The sequence below is a fragment of the Grampus griseus genome (genome assembly GCF_964374135.1).
Source record: "Grampus griseus genome assembly, chromosome: 13".
NCBI classification, from domain to species: domain Eukaryota; kingdom Metazoa; phylum Chordata; class Mammalia; order Artiodactyla; family Delphinidae; genus Grampus; species Grampus griseus.
This window is the reverse complement of record NC_139007.1, coordinates 19,496,869-19,519,410: the sequence shown is the minus strand read 5'-3', so window position 1 is coordinate 19,519,410 and position 22,542 is coordinate 19,496,869. Positions and strand designations below refer to the sequence as shown.

General features: G+C 41.1%; 1 protein-coding gene across 8 annotated transcripts in view; it reads left to right on the top strand.

The window, feature by feature from the left end:
* Positions 1-2,384: 2,384 nt before the first annotated feature.
* SYNCRIP (synaptotagmin binding cytoplasmic RNA interacting protein) overlaps positions 2,385-22,542 on the top strand; it is a 27,741-nt gene continuing 7,583 nt past the window's right edge. For 3 of the 8 annotated variants that reach the window (XM_082668849.1, XM_082668848.1, XM_082668845.1), the window contains exons 1-10: positions 2,888-3,391; positions 4,764-4,923; positions 5,613-5,731; positions 5,859-5,966; positions 8,759-8,872; positions 8,972-9,148; positions 17,227-17,362; positions 18,460-18,665; positions 20,827-20,976; positions 21,299-21,420. In XM_082668849.1, the coding sequence (XP_082524975.1) occupies positions 4,776-4,923; positions 5,613-5,731; positions 5,859-5,966; positions 8,759-8,872; positions 8,972-9,148; positions 17,227-17,362; positions 18,460-18,665; positions 20,827-20,976; positions 21,299-21,420 (1,280 nt within the window). In that variant the 5' untranslated portion in view covers positions 2,888-3,391; positions 4,764-4,775. Of the gene's footprint in view, positions 2,463-2,887; positions 3,392-4,763; positions 4,924-5,612; positions 5,732-5,858; positions 5,967-8,758; positions 9,149-17,226; positions 17,363-18,459; positions 18,666-20,826; positions 20,977-21,298; positions 21,421-22,542 lie in introns of those variants that run through there. The other 5 variants (XM_082668847.1, XM_082668846.1, XM_082668843.1 and 2 more) reach the window with 3 other exon arrangements.

Sequence of the window (22,542 nt, the reverse complement as noted above, 5' to 3'; positions counted from 1 at the left end):
AGCCCACGCTACCCATTAGTAGCTGATCTGGGATTAGAATCAAGGTTGTTTTGGGTCTCAGCCTATCATTGTTTGGTTCTATTCAGTAAATACTGATATTTATTTATTGAGCATCAAATCCTGTGTTTGGTACTAAAGAGGATTCAGATAAGTAAGGACACATATTTACTGAGAATTTTTTGAGAATTTTCTTGTGCCAGATCTTTCACATACATTTCAATCTAGTCCAATGCATCTATCGTACCAAGTGAATCAATCTATCTACTAGTTTCTTGTTTTTTTCTGTTTTTTTTTTTTTCAGTATTATTAGGGATTCCCTATGTTTCAGTAATAGTAGTAATTCTTGGCATCAAGCCTGGAATAAGAAGTTCCGCAGGTCAGGAGGAAAATTATACCATTGTTTCTCTCAACAAGATGTCAACTGGAGAGCATAGCTGATAGCTTTTTTCTCAGGCCTGCTCAGGGCATCTCTGTCTAAGTTCCTGTCTAGGTCCTTAGTGTGTGCCATCCTGAGAAATGCCAGAATTGAAAGAAGGCCACCTGAGGCTGGGAGAATGGCAGAGATGTGGCTGGGGAGACATGTGGGACAGGTCATGGAAGGCTTTGTTGATCTAGTTAAGGATTTGGTTCTAAGTGTATTGGGGAGCTAATGAAGGGTTTTAAGCAGATCTTATCTGCATTTAAAATCCAAACACACACACACACAGACACACACACAGACACACACACTCATGTGCGCGCGTGCACGTGCGCGGCTTTGAATGGATTAGAAAAGCTGCAAGGATGGATGAATCAGGAGGCTCTATCATTAGTCCAGGTGGTAAGTGATGGTAGCTTATCCCCTGGGTGCAACACAGAAGTGGAGATATATTAGGCAGACAAAATTGACAGGACTTGATTAATTGATACGGCCTTGAGGGAGAAGGTACTGTCCTGAATGACTCCCTGGTTTTCAGCTAATGCTGCTGGATGCAAGTGGGTGATGTTCACTGAGATGGGAACTCTGGAGCTGGATGATGAAGGGGACGATGTTGTGCTCAGTTTTTTGAAATGTTGATTTGGAGTGCCTAAAGCCCACAGAAACGTGCCGGGTGGGTAGGTTAGGCAAAGGAATTAGAGATCAAAGAAGAACTAGAGACTTCAATTTGGGAGGTCTGGTCATCTGGTAGATGACATTGCCTTGCTACAGGCTCTTCTTCTCCTTCCTCTTCCCCATTCCTCTCCTTCTCCTTCTTCTTCTCCTTCCTCCCCCTCTTCCTCCTCTTCTTCCCCCTCCCCCTTCCTCTCCTCATTCTTTTTTTTAAAGGAAGTCTTAAAAAATAAGTGTTGGATGGTTCAGATCTGTTGTTTTTATTCCTTCATCTATAAGATTACCCAGTTTTTATTATATTTTTGTATTAAACATTTTGGTTATTTGGTTTCATTTATAACATTATCTACAACCTTCGAATTATGAACTAAAATCCCTATTGCTGAATTAGCTGAATACAACAGCAGGTCCATGTATGACAGGAAGAAATTTTACGTAGTAGAGTGCCCAGATAAACCGACTGGCTAGATAGTCTTTTGGTCAAAATATTTCAAAAATTTCATATCTTGATCCAGTTACTAATGAAAATAATCTGGCATACGAAGTGTTTAAGCACTTTGAGGAGTATTCATCTAACTTTTTGTTTAGGGAACCAGTGAGCTCTTGTTTTTTTAATTAAAAGGACACTATTTCTGTTTTTCATTACAGCTGCATTGAACAAAATTAGTATCCATACGGCGTCTGAAATTCAAATGCCTTTGTCTTGTCTTTCTTGTACCTAGTATACGGTTACAAAAGAAGTGTCACTACAGTTAAGATTTAATTGCCAAGATTTTCGAAAAAAAACACAGATATGCTCTTCATAGTTGCTCTAACCACGCAGCTCTGTGCTGCTGCAAGTTGCTCAAACTGTGCCGTGAGGAAGCCCTTAACTGCTGAAAAGGCCAGAGACTGAAACGGAGTATTGCACAACTCTTCACCATCCAGCGGTTTTGCTTCCAAATCTGGCTTTCGTAGCATCCCAAGGCGGGAGCCGCTCCTCGCTCCACTGGAGCCAGCCGGTTCCCCCTCAAAAGCAGCCGGGGTTTCCTCGTTCGAGCCCCGGGCGCCCCTCCCTCCACCCAAGGTTCCCGTGGAAGGGAAGCCACGCGGGCGCGGGGCCCCGGAGTTCCCACTGTCCGGCCGGGGAGACCCAGTCTCCCAGGAGGAACTCCCGCACTCGAGTCCCGCCGGCCAGGTGGACCAAAGGTCCGCGGGCTCCGCGCCGCTCCCCTCCCCCGCCGCCCCATTGTCTGCCTCGCCCCGCCCCGGGGGACACGTGCGCCTGCAGCTTCCCGAGCGAGGAGAGCGCGGGGCGGCGGCGGCGTGGACACCGCCTGGAACGACTACGCGGCCGCGGCGCCCGGGGCGGGGGCCGGGCGCGCACGGACCGGTGGGTACGCTCCGCGGAGCTGCGCTCGCGTTCCGCGCCCCCCGCCCCGTTCCCCGCCGGTCCGGGACGGGGCGGGGGGGTGGGGCGAGCGGGAGCTCGGTTGGGGGGCGTGCGCGTGGTGCCGCGGTGGGGGTGGGGTGGGGCGGGGTGGGGAGATGCCTGTCTCCTGACAAAGGAGAACGAGTGGGACACGCTGAGCCGGCCCGCCCCGCCCCGCTCGGAGGGGCGCGGGAGGGGGAGTGCCGGGAGGGGAAGGGGCGGGCCTTTCATTCACTCTTGGCCCCTCCGCCGCCGCCGGAGCGGAAGGGCGGGGTCTCGCGCCCTCCTGTGTGGTGAGGAGCGAGGGAGGTGGCGGGCGTGGGGGCGGAGCCCGCGGGCGCGCGTCCCGAGGCGTAAGCTACGTCGTCACGTCAGCGCGGGAGAGAGAAAGAGAGGAGCCGAGTCGGCCGGGACTGGGGGGACGGGGCCGAGAGACCGAGGGAGGGAGCGAGCGTGCGAGCGTGCAAGCGAGGAGGGGAAGGGCGGCCACTCGTGCCTGAGCGGCCGCGGACAACACTGCGGGCGGTTGGGGAAAGGAGCAGGGAGGGGAAGAAGAAAGGCCTAGAGGAGAGGCGGACGGAGGCTGGTGGTGGTGGGAGAAGGAGAAGGAGGAGTTGGAGGCGGGCAGGGGCTGAAGGAGTGAGTGAGAGAAGCGGACGCGCGAGGGAGGGGAGGGAAGGGAAGGGGGGGGGTCACGCGGAGGCGCGCGCGCGCACTGGGAGCGCGCTCGGAGGCGAGTGGAACTGGATCGGGTTTGCTGCCAGCGGCGTGAGCTTCGGCCGCCATTTTACAACAGCTCCACTCGCGCCGGACCCAGGGAGCAGCGAGCACGCGTTGCCCGCAACCGGATCTCCTCGGACAGGATTCCTCCACCGCAGCCCGACGGGGAGGTAACGACCACCGGGACCCGGGTCTGGGAGGGGAGCTCCGTGACATTGTGGAGTGAGCTGTGGGATGGCGGTGCGGGGAGAAACCGGCTTTTCTGGAAAATGGATTCCAAGGAAGAGGGGAGCACGTTGACTGGGGCTGCTTGGGAGTAGGCCGCGGCCCGCGCCGCCACTTCCTTCTCCCTTCCATGTGCTGCTGCCATTCGGGCTTTGTCTGCGGCGCTCCAGGGAGGAGGCGCCCCCGTGGCCCGCGCGGACCACGAGCGGCGGCGGAGTTGGTGCTGTCGTGGCCGTCGCCGCGGCGCGGGAGTGGGCGGAGAGGAGCCGGTCCTGTCCCGCAGCCGCGCGGCGGGGTTGGGTGGTGCTCGGGGTCCGGCGAGCGTTGGGCAGTTCGCGGAACGCCCTCGCGCCGCCGGCTTGTCGGCCCCGGCCCGGGGGTGGCACCGCCGGCCCCCGCGCCGCAGTCGCTGCCGGGACCGGCGAGGGGTGGGGGGCTTGCACCGCGCGCCGCGGCGCACGTCTCGGCGGGCGGGCGGGCGGCCGGCGGTCGCCGGCGCCCGGGGCAGAGAGAGCCATGTGTCACGGCCGAGACGGCGGCGCTGGGGGGCGGGGAGAGCCTGTGGCCTGGCGCCGCCCTGGCCTCGGTGTCGAGGGGCGAGGTTGTGCTGCTGCTGCTGCTTGCTGGGGGCTCCGGTCGCGGCTTGGGGTTGCTGTTGGGAGCCGGTGACGGTGGTCTTGGCCTGGGACTCGGTGGGTTTTCGTGGAAGGAAGTTGTAGGACATTGGAAGGCGCAGAGCACGTGTTTCTGCTGGGCTCCCGGGGGCCGCAGCGGTGAGGCTGCCGCTCTGGATGCGGAGTCGGGGGCGGGCTTTGGGGTGTGCGGGTGAAGGGTGGAGAAATTGGGTGGTGGGAAGGTAGCTTGTGTGAGCGCTTTGTTCTTCGCAGGCTGTTGTTACCGATCTTTAAGCGGCAGGCGGGAAAAGCGCGCACTTCGGGGGTTTACCTTTGAGAGGGAAAAGCCCAGCTTTGCTTGCTCCACACACACCTCGTTCGCCGTACGGGCACAGCTGCATGTGGCACGCTGGCTCGTCCTCGTGCTGGTTGGGCTCCATTTGTAATGTGGTTTTTCCTAGGGAGTGTTAGCAGGTGAGTCAGGGGTGGTGCTAAGGAAAAACGTAGTGGATCCGTCCTTCTGTGCCCCGCGCTCCGAATGTGGCTTGTCAGGCGACAGTGACTTTCAAGTAAGGCCTCTTTAAAGGGAGGTGCAGGCTGACTGGTGTAGAAATTGGTAGAGAATGTAAAGATTGGGGCTCTCATATTGTCCTCTACCCTTTCTGAAGATCCTAGTTTAATTTTGCTTATTGCGTTTGAACAGATCTCTGGAAACATGGCTACAGAACATGTTAATGGAAATGGTACTGAAGAGCCCATGGATACTACTTCTGCAGTTATCCATTCAGAAAATTTTCAGACATTGCTTGATGCTGGTTTACCACAGAAAGTTGCTGAAAAACTAGATGAAATTTACGTTGCAGGTAAGAACTAACACTTGCAAAATTATATCATGAAATTTTTCTATTGGATTTCTGGCTTTGAGCTAAAATAGCAACTTTTTGTGGTTTCCAATAAGTGTGGGACCTGGAGTTTTGCCTTGTTGTGCTAGTTGTGAACTAGAGGTTAAGGTGTATAGAGGGAGGGAAGAGAAAGGGTTAGGAGGTAAAGGCTGGCTGGCCAGATGGATAAGTATACGATGGTAGCAACAGCTGCTAAATATTGGAAGCAGGCCATGTGACTTTTTGGGGGTATTTTTATAGTAGGATTCTTGTTAAATAACTTGGTAACTGTAGACTTGTAGTCTGTCTCCGTGTGGCTCTTGCTTTTTCTAGTGGTATTTGAAATTGAGTAGAGGTTCATTTGTCATGCTCGGTACTTCGTTGGTTGGTTTTAGAATTTGTGAGCCTATATATTTGCTGTAGAAATAGGGTTCAGAATTGTCTGATTTAGACACAGAACAAGATTAAAAAAAAGTGGTTGAGAGGCCTTATTTAGTTCATAATGCCGTTCAGAATGGCTAAGGTATGTGTGTTTTTCATCATATAGATGATAAGGGGGCATGGAAGAATTCTTAGTTGGCACCTATATTGGCAAACATGGTCTTTTTAAAAAAAAAAAATCTTCTAAAAATATTAAAAGTTGACAATTAATTAAGTTTTTTCTTCTCCAGGGCTGGTTGCACATAGCGATTTAGATGAAAGAGCTATCGAAGCTTTAAAAGAATTCAATGAAGACGGCGCATTGGCAGTTCTTCAGCAGTTTAAAGACAGTGATCTCTCTCATGTTCAGGTAACATTAATCTAGTGTCAGTGTAAAAACAATAAAAAACCTGAGTAGTTTTGATAGTTCAAGTTTTATTTATTTAGGTACGTTTAAGATAACTATTGTTAAATATGATTGGAAAATTCGTTTGCAGAACAAAAGTGCCTTTTTATGTGGAGTCATGAAGACTTATAGGCAGAGAGAAAAACAGGGGACCAAAGTAGCAGATTCTAGCAAAGGACCAGATGAGGCAAAAATTAAGGTATGTCTTTAAAAACTTTCTTTTTTACTCCTTTCAGTTTTAAAGTTTTTTTTTTTTCTATTTTCTAGCTTTGGTAAATATTTCTTGGGTGTGAAATGGGTGTGTGTGTTTTGTTTTTCGTGTTTTTTTGTCTGTTTTTTGTGGGGGTTTTTGATGTTGCGAGTTAATGACCATGAGATAATTTGTTAATCTTTTGTAATTACTGTTTTTCCTGCCTTTAACAATTTGTTTCTAAAACAGTTCTGAAGTTTTTCTTCTTAGCTACTGTTTCTTAAATCTGTGTTATTGGTATTCTAAATAAAAGATTTAGAGAAATACAGCCACCATATTTTTTTAGAAACCTGCAAGTCCAGATTAACTGACAGTGGAACCAAAATGGGAGGGGATCTGCTCACCTCATACTGGTGGAGTGTGTGCATTTAGCAGCTGACTGCTTTTCTTAGGATTCTCAAGCCCCCAAATTAAATGGGTTTAGTATTTTAACACTGCCTTCTTTTCCTTCCATTAGTATGGGTTTTTAAGGCCAATTTGTTCATTTCTAGAAGCAGCTTTTAAGGATAAAATGGATTACTGTGGAAATGTAAATGAGGAAACTGAGGCTGAGGGTAGGTTTCCTTTGCGCTCCCCCCACCCCCAAAGTCAGAAGAGTAAATGGCCTCAAAGTCAACTAGGTTTTGATCTTGGTGTTTTTTAGTTGTGTTGAGTTTTTAGTTCATAGAAAATATGACGGTGATCATACTAGTTTTAATCTGGTACTCTTAATACAGTGTGCCACTGCTCTTGAACCAAGGGTTATGGTTTAAGAAAATAAGTTACTAGGAACAATAGAGGTGTCAGGTGTGTTTTAATGCTGTGGGAAGAGAGAAGCTTGGAATATGGAGTTAGACGTTAAGGCTATCTATAAGTTTGAGCCTTTTGCAGTTGTAGCTGTGGGTGAATTGTGTTTGAGCTATAAGTTTAGTTTTTCCAAAGAAATGGAATATAGTTGTTACTCATTGTAATTAATCAGTTGCAATTAAGTCTATACTGAGACAGTTACTAAAATTTTATGAAAAATTGAAAATTTCGTTTGTGAGATTCAGTTCTATCTTTGGAAGGGAGTGGCTTAAAGCATTAGTGTGACTTAAATTGTGGCAAGAAGGCAGACTTTTTTTCTTTTAACATCTTTATTGTAGTTTCTGCTGTATAACAAAATGAATCAGCTTATGTGCAAACGTATATCCCCTTCCTCTTGCATCTCCCTCCCACCCTCCTAATGCCACCCCTCTAGGTGGTCGCAAAGCACCCAGCTGATCTCCCTGTGCTACGTGGCTGCTTCCCGCTAGCTATCTATTTTACATTTGGTAGTGTGTATATGTCCATGCCACTCTCTCACTTTGTCCCAGCTTACCCTTTCCCCTCCCCGCGTCCTCAAGTCCATTTTCTCTACGTCGAAGACAGACATTTTTATAGGATGTTTTTCAGAGGGAATAAGTTTTTCCTTTTTGTTTTTAGCGAGTGACATAAGAGGTATTATTTGGGTCACTTAAAGATTACAGTGAAAGAAGCGCAGGGATTACATATGGGAAAAAGGGAAGAAGGAGCCATTTAATGGTTTAGTTTATGTGATAGTAATAGATTTGAGTTTATTTTTGTTACTAACCCAATGTTGCACTGTTAAGCACATATATTTGGAGATAATAGAAAAAGACTACTTAAAACATGTAGCACTTTCTGGGCTTTTTTGTTAAGACAATTTAGGAATAAAGGAGTTATCAGTTACAGTATGTTTTCATAATATATTTTATGTTCTTTGGGTAGAAAATATTTAAAATCTATCTAGGTGTTTTCATTTTCAAAGACTAAAGTGACCCCCAAATCACTTAACAGCATTTTGATAAGTTTTGTCCTGTGCCTAGTGTTTCTTTTTATTTCAGAATTTATCATCTAATTATTGGGTTGCTTTTATTATTCAGAAAACCAGTTTTGTGCTTTGTGGGTGCGATGGTGGAAAAGGAATAATTCTTGTTTTTTCCTTAGGCTAACTTTTTTCTAGTCTTTTTGCTTATAATAGAAGATGAAGAGAAATTTTTAATGCTCTGAGTAAATATGAGTTGTGTAAATTTAACAGTTCACTTTTAGGGAGGTAATATATAGAGGTTATGTCACATTGTTGCAGCTTCATAAAGTTTTCAAAATCATTTTGGCTCTCATTTTTTCTGAGTGATCCATGCTGTCCTGTGAAGCATGGTACTTGAATGTCAGATGAATAAGAGGTCATTTTTCCTGCAACCCCTAAGTTTCTGGACTTAATTGGAGGAGTGTAATTTCTATAAAGGTTGGTGAAACTCCCAGAATGGCGGTAGGTACCTAGAAGTGTGGGTTACAGGGAAATTTATTGGGTAAGAAAGCTAGATTTGGGAGAGAGAAGTTATCCATCTCCTTCTTTAGGAGAGAATTATTTTCAGCCTAATTAGGTGCAGTCCTTTTTTAGAAGGGCCGAATAGGTACACGTTGCCTTGAAAGTTGTTGACGGATCAATATTTAGTGTTGTTCACTGAGCACTACTCAGTAATTAATTGGAGACCAGAAAATAATTTGACCAGGATCCTGAAATTTTCATTATAAATTAGGGCATATTATAAATTACAAGCATACATTAAAAGGGGAATTCTGAAACACAACAGAAATCTGTAAGTAGGGAATGTTGCAAAGATCCATGGAAAGATTTGAACAAGATTGATTTTAAACTGCTCAATGTATGGGTGTGGTCTCATGAATGAAATGTATTGATGACATTTGAACTTTTTAAGGCGCTCTTGGAAAGAACAGGATACACACTCGATGTGACCACTGGACAGAGGAAGTATGGGGGACCGCCTCCAGATTCCGTTTATTCAGGTCAGCAGCCTTCTGTTGGCACTGAGGTAAAGAGACTAAAAACTTGTACCCTTTGTAGTAAATGTACAGGTGTCTGGTTCCCTAAAGAAACTCTCCATGGTTTTTACTTCATATTTAATTTACAGATATTTGTAGGGAAGATCCCAAGAGATCTGTTTGAGGATGAACTTGTTCCATTGTTTGAAAAAGCTGGACCTATATGGGATCTTCGTCTAATGATGGATCCACTAACTGGTCTCAATAGAGGTTATGCGTTTGTCACTTTTTGTACAAAAGAAGCAGCTCAGGAGGCTGTTAAACTGGTGAGTTTTTTTTTCTTTTCAGTTTTCACATTCTCTGTTTTCATTTAAAGCCAGGACTTTTCTTAATTGTGTTAACCAAAGGTTTTTGAAGTGCTGATTAGGCACTGTCCCATTTTCTATGTACACATTGTAGCAGTATTTTTTGCATGTATAGTTGAACTGACTCAGGATGTATAAGGTAGTGTGGTGGAGTTGAAGTTACTGGTGCTTTGAATTTGGCTTAGCGATTTTTTTTTTTTCAAGGAGTGTTAAAAGGTTTAAGAAAGTAACTGTAGTAGATAGGGCTCTTAAAGGACCATATCTGGCTGTCCCTTTTTCGAAAATGTTTCACAAAGACATTGTGATGATAACTTTCTAGTTAATGAAATAAAGGATTTTATGTTGAATGGCAGTGTCTGATTTAAAAGTACTAGATGTCGGGTGAGGACCTAGTTATTTTCCCAATTTAAAGAATTTTAATGTTTCAAACTATGGCTTATATAATTCTCCTTCAAATTAGTTTTATTAAATTCTGTGACAGGTAGTTTCTGTGTTTTGTAGTTGAAGATGGAAGTTAATTTCAATCCAAGAAATACATCAAAAAGTACAGCTGGGGAGGAACTTTTGTAAATGGTTCACTATAGCAGATGATGTTTGTTAGTTTTGCGTTATCTGACTTACACACGTTTTATGGGTACTTCTAAGCAAACTTGAACTCCTTAGAGTGATTTCATCCTGAATTTTATTTTTCCTTCCCTCACCATCATATATATCACTTTTTTTTTTTTTTTTTTTTGCGGTACGCGTGCCTCACTGTTGTGGCCTCTCCCGTTGCGGAGCACAGGCTCCAGACGCGCAGGCTCAGCGGCCATGGCTCACGGGCCCAGCCGCTCCGCGGCATGTGGGATCTTCCCGGACCGGGGCACGAACCCGTTTCCCCTGCATCGGCAGGCGGACTCTCAACCACTGCACCACCAGGGAAGCCCATATATATCACATTTTAAGACAAACCTTAAGGAGAAAAAGAAAACAAATATACTTACTTGGTTTTGCTTTTTGTATTGCTTGGATCTCTCCATTGGTGTGTGTAATTGAACATTGTAAAGGTTAAAATTAGAAAAGTATGCTACTTGGGAAGAATAAAGAATTCAGGAGTTTAGATATTTCTTTTTAAATCATGGCTGATTTTCTTTTCTTTCAAAGAGTGCTTTCTATTTCAGAAGGGAGAGTATGTATAGCTCTAGGGGTCCATTCAATGGTAACCTTTGAACTGTCACGTTTTTAGTTTAAACAGTTCAGGTAAAACTGAGGACTCTTTAGAGTTCTGGAAAGATACTTTAGGAGTCATCCAGTTGAATCTATAAAAGAATAGACTGTTTTGCTAGGTAGTAATAAAGTAGCAGTAAGTTTCAGTGTTGAAATACATAATGATTGAGAAGGCAGTGAGACTATCTTACTGCAAAAAGCTAGTACAGAATTTAATGATGTCAGATCCAGTTTATTTATGACGTATTACATAAAGCTTTAGTTTTGCTTAATAGGTGTGATTATTTAGTGTTACAAGTAATGATTTGTGTATTAATATTTTTTAAAGGAATCATTAAACAAACATTTGTAGACTACTTAATTTTTGTTGCCAAAATACACTAATTATGGTAGGTCGTCACTAGAATTTATTTCTAGATGATGTTCAGAATTCTTATAGTAAAGAAACATCATTAGAAGATGTTATATAATCCAGTCCTAACATCACTATTTTGAGTGCCAATAAGTACACATGAAATATGTCTCAGTTTGGGCAATTGCCTTGGCTTAACAGATCATGTAGTCCAAAGTTGCATTGCTGTAGGCTTAGAGTAGTCTTAGTAATGTAGTTAAGTTTTTCAACTGTAACACAGAAATTTCCAGGTAGCCAAACAGCCATTTTGATTGGTCTGTGAGCTAGCTCTTGTCCTAAATCTTTTAACATTTTTTTCTGGGTTTGTGATTTGAGTCCTTATCTGGGGGCATAATTATTTTTTACTATCTGATGAATAGGAGGCTCTGTGCTTTATTGTCTTTTTAAGGGTATTCTTAGCACTGGGATGAATTGGACGTATTGTCATTGCTTTTTTAAAAAGGATGCTTTACCATAGCTAGGACTATGGTGATAATAGAATTGGGAGATTTGCCTTAATGCAACAGTAGAAGAAAGGACTAGGCTTTTGAGGAAATGAAACATTCTAGAGAAATAAAAAACTGAAGTTGATTAGGATGTTTTTTGCTACCTTGTTTTGATTCCTGGAAGTGAGTACCCTTCCTAAATGTATTTTTTAAGGAAGCATATTTTGAAAACTACTTCTACTCGTATCATGTCACGAGTCTACTTGAATTACAGCTTTATCCAAGGTGAATTTTTATATAAGGTAGTTGAACTGTTGTTCTAGTTGCACATAATCAGATGTTGAGAAAATGCCTTTTTTACGTTATTTATAGATGAGGCAAGATTGAAGCACCATCTTTTTGCTTTCCTGTACTTTGTGTCTTGAGAAATACCTTCGATTGAGTTGAGATAGTTTATATATTCAGCCTTATTTTTTGATGTTATTCAACAACGACCCCCCCCCCAAAAAAGACTAGATTTTAAGTTTGCATCTGAATTATATGTCAAATGGGTTGATGTTAACAGCTGAAGAAGAGGCATGAAGTTAGAAGCAACTGCAAACTTCTTAATGACCCTATTTTCAGCTAACATCTGCCTTGTATTTGGGGGAATAAGAAAATTCATCCCTAAATGATGACAATGTAGCTAAGGAAGCACGATTTAAATTTGTGAAAAGGTGAATAATAGCTACCACTTGTGCTTGTTGAGGCACAGGAGCTGTGCTAGGTGCTACATTATTACCTTTAAAGATCACTTCAACTCATTCTTCAAGGTAAGTGAAATATCTTCCTTTTGCAGTAGAATAAATAGTCTGGGTGGCTTGCCCAGAGCCGTACTGGTTTAGTTTGATACCAGGTTTGTTTAGCATGTGCTTATCGTTAATTAGACATAACAATTTAAGCCAGCAGTATAAGTTATGTTGCCAGGTAGCCTGATTCTTCAAATTATGTAGTGGTTTAGGTAGTGTTAAAAGGAATTCAGAGTGTAAGTCGTCTCTACTGCCAAATTTATTTTTGGCATCTAACCAATTTGTACCATCTTCCTGCTACCATCCTAGCCTAAGGTACCATTTGAAGAATCCTTCTAGCTAGTCTCACTGCTTTCCATTGCTCCTTTACAGTCTTACCTTTTAGCTGTGTAGATTAGATCGCAACAGTCCCATGCTGAAAACTCTAATAATGGCTTCCAAACAAGGCTCTATCTGATCAGGTTTTTGCTTACCTCTCTCTTCCCATTCTTCTTTATTACCCTTCCATCCACACTTTGCCTTTTTTGTCCTCCACAAAAGCTATGAGCATTTCCATCTCAAGGCTGCCTTCTGTTCTTTCTCCCACTTCTCCCAGTTAGCACAGCTGCTGTCTTATCAATCAGGTTTTCTTAGAAGGCCTTTCTAAGAAAGGCTTACCACCCAGTTGCCCCATGACAGTATACTGAACATGATAAAAAAAGGAATGCTTAGATGTACTTAAAATTATTTTTTAACTTCGAAAGATTATTTGCTTCTCTCTTCCCATCAGAAAATTTGCTCTTTTTTCCTGTATCCCCAGCATTTAGAACAGTGCCATTATAGAGTAGGTACTAGGTAAATAACCTGACTGGCTGACCAGGCAAGTGTGTATATGTATTTGTGTGGTGTGCTGCTGGAATTGGAGCCCAGGGCTACTGGCTCTGCACTGCCCATTATGGTTCCTATACAATGGAAGTGTCCTACTGAAAATACCTTTGTTACAAAGACTGGAATACTGACCTCTATTTGCACATTAAGGGTTATGACTTTAATAGCCACTGATAGTTTATCACCACAGTGGTTGTATACACCAGTGTACAACCATTTTGATGAATGCAGCTGGCAAGACAGGTCGACAGAATATTTTAGTAGCAATTAGCAAGTGTTTAGTGTGTTTAACATGAAAACTTTTACTATGGCCATACAAGGTAGTTTGATCCAGTTCTTGACTTTGGTGTTTCTAGGACTTGAGAGGCTAACTACAATTAAAGTGGAAGCATGTGGTTCACAGGGTAAAGGAGGGATGAAGGGATCGATTGCTTTCGGTTGAGGTTGTTAGAGAACGCTTTGTGATAAAAAGGTGTGAGCAGGGCAGTGAAGGAAATAGATGAATAGTTGAAGCACTGTTTTGTGGGAAGGGAGGTAAAACTTGTATAAAGTCAGTGCTAGAAGGCAGTAGGCATGACTGCTGGGCTGAGTTGCATGGTGCTATTAAAGTTTTGAGCCTTTGTATGGGTTGCATGATGTAAATAACGGTATAGGTTCTTTTTTTTAATCAGTGATATGAATGAGGGCATAGTTGGACTGCTTGGAACGTTTGGTGACTTGAATCTATATGTAGTGGTTAATGCCATGGATGGCAAAATAAGGATCTGAAAAGATTTTGATAGCCTGGGACAGTAGTTTACACCAGCAGGATGGAATTGAGTGGGGCTGAGAGTCAAGTCCTATACATGACTAATCCACAAGTAAGCTGTAGTGTGTTAGTGGTGTGGTGTGATTGCCAAATAAGCCAAGATAATCATGGACTACATGTTGCAGAGGCCTGGTGTTTAGAAGTGTAAGAATAGTCTCCAGCTTACTCTAGACTCCTCAGTCTGCCTCTATAGGATTGTGTTATGGATGTCACTGTTTGATGACACTCTGGGAGGCAGTTCCCAATTTCAGAGAAGTAATGATTAGCCAAGCATAGAAGGGGGATTGAGTCCTAAGCATTGTGTGCAGGTATATGAAGTGCTGTCATTTGGAGGAGGAAATAGACTTACTGTAGAATTTTTAGGGAAGTAGGTTTGGCTCAAGGTAAAGAAGACTTAAATGGACAGGCTTGGGAGGTAGTGGCTTTGCTGCCTTAAGGGTTAGGACTGAGCAGCCACTTCTGGATCAGTTTTCTAAGTACGAGATTGCTGAATTTCCGGGGATTTGGTAACTGATTGGCTATAAGGGAAGGAAAGAGTGAATTGATATTTTGAACGTAGATGATGGGAATGTTCCAGACTGTACAACTCATTTTGGTGTTCCGAAATACTGAAACTGCATTGGTTAGTGTTCAAAGTTCATCTTTATTTTATTTGGTTACCTCACTGTTACTGGATCTGAAAGCTAGATTTCTAAAATTTGTTAACTTCAGTGCCTACTCTTCTAGAGTTTGGAAAAGATTACGTTTTCTTTTTTATTTTGATACTATCATATCGTCCTGATTACTAACCCTTGAGAGTAAGGGTTTATCAGCATTAAATTAGAATCTCTATTAAGGATCAGAACAGTTGTTTTGGTAATGTTTTTCTACCATCCAAGTCACTGTTAACTCACCTGCTAACACCTGCTAGGATGCAAAGTTTATTTTCGAATTTAAGGTGATAGATTGGTCTTAAAAATGCTAGAGTGAGAAAAGTTAAACAACTCAAATATACTTATAAAAGTGCATGCTTAACCTGTAGATGGGGCATTTCTTTAAGGAATGTTTATTTCTAGGCACGTCTGCTTTATTTGGACAGTATGCTATGTGCAGAGGGTCACCTTTGCTCCTTTAATGACTTTTCATTGGAGAGCCAATTTACTCTCTATGGGTCAGCTATAATTGTTCCAATTTTTTAAATTAAAAAAATGTGGATGAAAAGTTAGTTTTCTTTATAAATCCTACTAAATATTCATGTCTTCATATTGTTCAGAGACTACAGTCATTTAAATACCTTCTACTTACCCCGCCTTGATTAACCATAGTGAGGATAGGTTAGAAAGGAAGAAACTTTTCTTTTGTAGATAATAATAGAAACAGTCATTACTATTTTGAGGCAGCATTGTTAAGTAAATAGTCTCTGCTCTTAGAATATTTGGAAAGAAATACAATAAAGGGAAAATGATACCAAATTGTCATCTTCAAAATAACTCCTCTTTCTCTCTTTTTAAAACTTTGTATTTCCTTCCATTCTTTTTCTGATTTTAATTTTTTTTTTCAATTTCTGGAGTTACAGACTAAATGACCAGATTGAAAGCCATTGATTTGTCACTAAGGCTGGCTACTTGATCCTTAGATATAAAAATCTAGGGAATGTACATGTCGTAAAGCAGTTTATTGTGTTCTAAAGTTAACTTGTTTGTGTAATAGGGTATTGTAGTCTACTTGTCCATAATCCCATGCAATGGTGGATTCAGCCATAGGTCTAATATCTGCCTGTAACCGCATATTTTTATTTTTAAGAGGTGTTTGGTCTAAATAGAATATAAATGGTATGAGAAAATGAAGTCCAGGGCAGGATTTCTTAACCTCAGCACTATTAATGTTTTAGAGTACATAACTTTTTATTATGCTGGACTATTTTGTGAATTGTAGGATGTTTAATAACATATCTGGCTTCTACCTACCCACTAAATACCAACAGCAGACCCCACCTCTAGTTGACCAAAATGTGTGTGTGTCGGAGGGCAGCAAATCACTCCTGTTGGAAACTGCTGATCTGTGTTAACATAGAAGGGTGTTTTTGTTGGCCTTTATAGGATTTAGGGATTGCAGAATATTTGGTTGAGCTCAAATCTACAGGTATGCAGAGGAGTTTAGATGGTGAAGTTTCAGGGAAAGCGTTATAGTCAGAGGTTGAGCAGTATGAAAACTGTTTGAGAACTGATGTAAATAGCTGAGATTATAGTATTGTGGAGAAAAGGGAGAAGTGGTAGGGATTTTAGGACGGACTTAATGACATCCAAGGGTTTAAACTTTGTTTTGCTGATGCAGAGTCCATTGTGGGATTCTTTTTCAATAGGCAAAGTTGTGATTTAAAAAAAAATGTCACCAGCATAAGTGTAAAGCATAGAGAGAATCCTGAGATCATGATGCCCAGAGACTTGGATAAGCGTGAACAGAGTCGGTGGGGTAAAAAGTACAAAACTGTTCTGAACTGAAGGAAGGATGTTTGAACTTCATGTTTAATTTTGAATATCTGGAGATGGAGAAAAAGGGAGAGGGAGGAATCAGTTTTCTGACTTGTCTGTATTTTCTTCACTTATACCTGATATACCTGTTACGCAAGAATGGGAATAACAGGGATAGGAACTTTTTGGGTTTTGCCTCTGCGGTATTCCGTTTTATGGAATATGGTTACTTGAAGATTGTTTACTTTTTACTGTAGTTTTATAGTAGTTTACCATAATCTACTTGTCTTTCTCCAACTTCATTGTAGGCTTGGTGAAAATAAAATGGGGGAGAAAGTTGGATCTGATTCAGAATAACAAGGTTCTCCTTTTAGATTTAAGTATTTGAAGCCAGAAATCCCTTATTGTAACTTTTTACAAGTGATTAGGGGAGATGGAAAAATAAGATTTAAGTGCTGATTAATAGAAAGGCAGAAAGCTTGCTGGCACTGGAATCTGTTTCCCTTGCATAAGAATAACTAGTCGGAAGGATGAATTTAAGTAGAAAATAAGGTATTGTGGAATCAGTAATTTGGAATTTAAGCTGCTTACAGACTAGATTCTTACCAAATTTGCTAAATTTGAAGGACTTGACAATTTTTTGCTTTAATTCATAAACTTGGTTAGTGTGTTTTGTCAGTACAATCTTCCTGTCTCAGATTATAATTTTTTTTTTTTTTTGGCGGTACGCGGGCCTCTCACTGCTGTGGCCTCTCCCGTTGCAGAGCACAGGCTCCGGACACACAGGCCCAGCGGCCATGGCTCACGGACCCAGCCGCTCCGCGGCATGTGGGATCCTCCCAGACCGGGGCACGAACCCGTGTCCCCTGCATCGGCAGGCGGACTCTCAACCACTGTGCCACCAGGGAAGCCCACAGATTATAATTTTTAAAGGATAAAAATACTTGATAAACCTAAGTGTTGAAGTTTTAATTTGTTAAAAGATTTTGCTTTTGTGTATGGGATTTGCATATCTTTCTATAATGAGCACCTATAGTAGGATATTTTAAGTATTTTTAAAACATGCACTTTTCCGCCTTCCAGTATAATAATCATGAAATTCGTTCTGGAAAACACATTGGTGTCTGCATCTCCGTTGCCAACAACAGGCTTTTTGTGGGCTCTATTCCTAAGAGTAAAACCAAGGAACAGATTCTTGAAGAATTTAGCAAAGTAACAGGTAAGTTGGGTTTACTTGGAAGGAGGTTCAACTTCTAATATTTAAGGTAATGTCATGCTTTTGTGTGCCAAGCACTGTTTTAAACACTGCATTTATTGACTCGTATTCTCACTATAGCCATATAAGATGAGTAACTCCATTTTTCAGATAAAGAAATAGAAGGTTTTGGGAAATAACTTGCTGAATGTTATGTAGTTAGTAAGGAATACGGCTGGGATTTGAACTCAGTCTGCAGAATCATTGTTGTGCTTCCCCTGTTTTGGAAAATTGTATTTCTTTCTGTGTTTTTATGCATTTTGAGGTGCTAGTTGACATTCTTAGTAAAAATGTTTGATAAGTAATAACCTGATTTTCCAAATTACAGGAATGGTAAGTACTCTTGCTATAAGCAGAGATTATACTTTGTTAGTATGGTGTAATTTCTTTGAATTGTAAAGCATTTTTTATAAGTTTCCAAGTGACAGGCTTTTGTCATTTGGAAACTAGAAAAAATAGTTTTGTCTGCCTAGAATATTTAGCAAATTATCAGCCTGTTACCAATTTCCAGGAACATTTGAAATTCTTATACAATACTAAGATAGTCTCTATTTCATTTGAAGTAAAACCATGTCTGAGGCCAGAAAAGTGCCATTAAAAAATTAGTTTTTACTTGCATGGGGTGAAAAATTTCTAACCATGTCTGATTTATACTTCTGGTTTTCCTAAAACAGCTTTGTAAAGATTTCATACCTCTCTGTCATCTAATTAATGGAAGCAGAGAAAAATTTCTAACCATGTCTGACTTATACTCCTGGTTTTCCTAAAACAGCTTTGTATAGATTTCATACCTCTCTGTCATCTGATAAATGGAAGCAGAATAGTCCTCAGGTCTAAGTAAAAAGAATACATTTTCTTTTCTTGGGGATTTTTGCATTAGGAACACTTGGAAAGTGTGGATTAGGTGAATTATCTGGACCGGTTTTTTGAGAGTCCCTGGTAAAGATAAGAGATTATTTTTCATTCTGATATTCAGGTATAATATTAGAAAAATAAATCTTTTGATCTGCTTATTTTTGCTTATTTTATCTAATTTCTCTGGAATTGTTGCTTACTTTCAGAGGGTCTTACAGACGTCATTTTATACCACCAACCAGACGACAAGAAAAAAAACAGAGGCTTTTGCTTTCTTGAATATGAAGATCACAAAACAGCTGCCCAGGCAAGACGTAGGTTAATGAGTGGTAAAGTCAAGGTCTGGGGAAATGTTGGAACTGTTGAATGGGCTGATCCTATAGAAGATCCCGATCCTGAAGTTATGGCAAAGGTAATAACAGTTGAGTTAAAAATTTTTTTGTGGTGTTGCTGGGAGCAGGGGTAGGCTTTAGAGAGTGGAGGGAAACTTGTGTGTGCTTCCTTAAACCATATTTTTGAAAGTGAGAGAAGGGTTCTGTGTTAAAGGCCACACACCAGAAATAAATAACAAGTGCATGGAGGGTGAATATAGGAATTTATTCATGGACTGTCAGCTACAGTTGTGTAGCCATCATACTCTTATGATAAAGTAGGTAGCCTACATGCAGTGGAGATGATTCACTTTCATTTTTGTGTGGATTCGAAGAGCAGTTTCTTTGAGTTTTTGAGAGTGGCGCCATTAAGATTACATGGTTTTTGTGTTAAAAGTCCTACTCCTAAAAATAGTGAACTGTACTGGCCTCAGCAGAGCTGCTGCAGTTAAAAGGTTTAGCTATTATTAGGTATCGTGCTTCAGCAGTCAGTTGAGACATCTATGAAAACAAACATCTCTTGAGTCAACACTTTACCAGTGCAGTTTGCAGTTAAGTTATTCTAACCTTTTAAAGAATCCTCCTTAATGACGATAGGCTAGGAAATACAACTAGTTTACTAAAATCAAGAGAGGAGTGTGAAGTGTCAGAACAGTGAATATTAAAGGGTAAATGTTTTTGAGGACAGAAAATACTTAGGATTCATTCTTTTTTCCTTTGGCTTATTAAGCTCTCATTGGTCAGCCCTTTAGATTAAGAAATTCAGATGCTACTTCAGGTATTTTAGGAGGAAGTGATAGTGTTTCTTAGCCAAAAGGTTAAATTTGTAGTTGTACTTGAGGAGCTTTCAGGATTGAAGACTTTATCTTACCAGTGTTTTGAATATTGTTTCCTCTCTTCAGGGTTTCAAAAGCAGGTCCCAGTTAGTTTTGACTCCCTGTGTTAAGTTCAACAGCTATTTCAGATGGCATGGTGTTCACGTTATTAGGAAATAACCACGTCCATTTTAATTGTAAAATAATAACTAATGAAAAGTCCTGTGCGTAGCATGTTTTGTTTTTTGAGCAGCAAGTACAGCAGTTTCCCATACGCACACCTGCCCACATAGCTCTGCAGCCACACACCTGCCCACACAGCTGTGCAGCCGCACACCTGCCCACATAGCTGTGCAGCTTCCTGCACGATCAGTGTCCTCACCAAAGGGGTACATTTGTCATAATCAGTGAATCTAAATCGACACATTAGTATAACTCAGTGTTTACGTTAGGATTCCCTTTTGGTGTTCTGCATCCTATGGGTTTGACAAATGTATGTTGTATCCACCATTGTAGTATCATACAGAATATTTTCATTGCCTTAAGAATCCTCTGTGATTGCCTTTTCATCCCTCGTCCCCTCATCCCTGGCACCCACTGCCCTTTTTACTGTCTCCATAGTTTTGTCTTTTCCCAAATGTCACATAGTTGGAATCATATAGTATGTAGCCATTTAAGACAGCTTCTTTTACATTTAAGGTTCCTCCATGTCTTTTCATGGCTTGATAGCTCATTTCTTGTTTAATGTTAAGTAATATTCCATTGTCTGGATTTATTATAGTTTATCCAGTCACCTACTGAAGGACAGCTTGGTTGCTTCCAAGTTTTGGCAATTATGAATTAAGGTGCTATAAGCATGCATATACAGGGTTTTGTGTGGACGCGTTTTCACCTCTTTTGGGTAAATACCAAGGAGTGTGACTGGTGAATCATATGGTATGAAAGTATGTTTAGTTTTGTAAGAAGCTGCCAAATTATACCATTTTGCATTCTAATGCAGTGAATATGTTGTTCAATATTCTCAAAAGCATTCGATGGTGTTAGTGTCTTAGATTTTGGCCGGTCACTGTAACAGGCTTGTAATGATATCTCACTGTTTTAATTTGCAATTCCCTAATGACATGATAATTGAGCATCTCTTCCTATGCTTATTCGCCATCTGTATATCTTTGGTGAGAACGTTCAGATTTTTTGCCCATTAGATCCAGCAGCATGCTCCTTGGTATTTACCCAAATGAGTTGAAATTTTAGTCTATATTTTATATTTCTGGTACTCCTCTAATGGGTTGTGACTAAAGTTAAGTTTGCAGGGTTGGGATGGTGGCATCTTGGAAACTGAATCCTTTGGAAATACATAGGAAGTTTCTGTTTCTTTCTTAAATTTCAGGTAAAAGTGCTGTTTGTACGCAACCTGGCCAATACTGTAACAGAAGAGATTTTAGAAAAGGCATTTAGTCAGTTTGGGAAACTGGAACGAGTGAAGAAATTAAAAGATTATGCTTTCATTCATTTTGATGAGCGAGATGGTGCTGTCAAGGTAAATAACTGGGGGAATTATCATAGGCATCTAACTTAGACTAATGATTTTTAGTCATCCTAAAATCAGAATGTTTTAGAAAATTGAAGGAAACTCAGAGGTCATGTAATTACTCAAGCTAACCTTTATTGGCCTTAGCAAATCGCATAACTTACTAAACTAAGTCAAAAAGATTAATAGTTGAAGAGCTGGATCTTTAAATGAAATCAAGAATCCTATTTTATCTCATCCTTCTAGTGTTAATAGTAAATGATTTTTTTAACTTTAAATGAATCATAGTTGTGAAAGGTCTCTTGTATTGATCAGTACCTACTTTTTTAAGGCTATGGAAGAAATGAATGGCAAAGACTTGGAGGGAGAAAATATTGAAATTGTTTTTGCTAAGCCACCAGATCAGAAAAGGAAAGAAAGAAAAGCTCAGAGGCAAGCTGCAAAGAATCAAATGTAAGTGAAAGTTGTACAGATTTTAATATTGATTAACTGGTGAATAACAGGTGAACAAATCTGTAACATGCCTTTACCTTTTAAAGAGGACTTGAAGTTTAACTTGAAAGCTTTGAGTCAAAGAAAAATGCCGAGAATCTCCAAAAATGTTTATTGAGCTCTTGCTGTTGACCATACTTGTGAAACTAATTGTAATTCTAAACAACTGGACCTCTGCATAATAAACGAAAAATCAATCTAGGTTATTTTCTACTGTATTTTACAGAATGTGCTCCTGAATACGTGTTTTAAATATTAGCTGCCCCAAAGTCTTGACAGTATGTTTAGTTAAAGGGTGGAGAGTTTTTTCTCTGAGGCAGGAAATATAAAATCTCCAATTATAATAGACTTTGTTTCCTTTGTGTCAGAAAAAAGACTTCTTTACCAATACATAGTGCCCATTACTGCCATCCCAAAGGCTTCATATACTATGCATGGGTTTTGAAAAATGAAATGAGTATAATTAATGAAATGAGCAAATAACAGTATTGAGATACGAAAACAAGTGTGTAAATGCATTGTATAAATTGGATCTTTTAAGGTTATCTGCTCATTAAGACAGTGAAGGAAACTTAGCTGTGTAAGAATGAAGTTTGCAATTTAAAAAAAATTTGGTAATTGATTTCTAAGGAGGAAGAGAGGGGTAATTGCTGTTTGATGGCGAAAACAATAATCACTAAACTATATCAGGTCAGTTTTCTGTCTGTTGCCCTGTGTAGGGGAAGCTTCTACTATTTCATAATCAGGGAAGCATTCACGTTCCAGTTTCTGTAATTAGCTGTGCAGTTAGGCAAGTTGGCAAGTTCTGAGCCTCAGTTTCTTTAATTTTAAAAGGGAAACAGATTAAATTATGTACGATGTCTTGTATAATGATTATTATCCGAGTAATCTATCTGTACTTGTTCTAGGACTAAAGAAACACGTGCTTTTTTTTTTTTTGCGCTACGCGGGCCTCTCACTGCTGTGGCCTCTCCCGTTGCGGAGCACAGGCTCTGGACGCGCAGGCTCAGCGGCCATGGCTCACGGGCCCAGCTGCTCTGTGGCATGTGGGGTCTTCCCGGACCAGGGCACGAACCCGTGTCC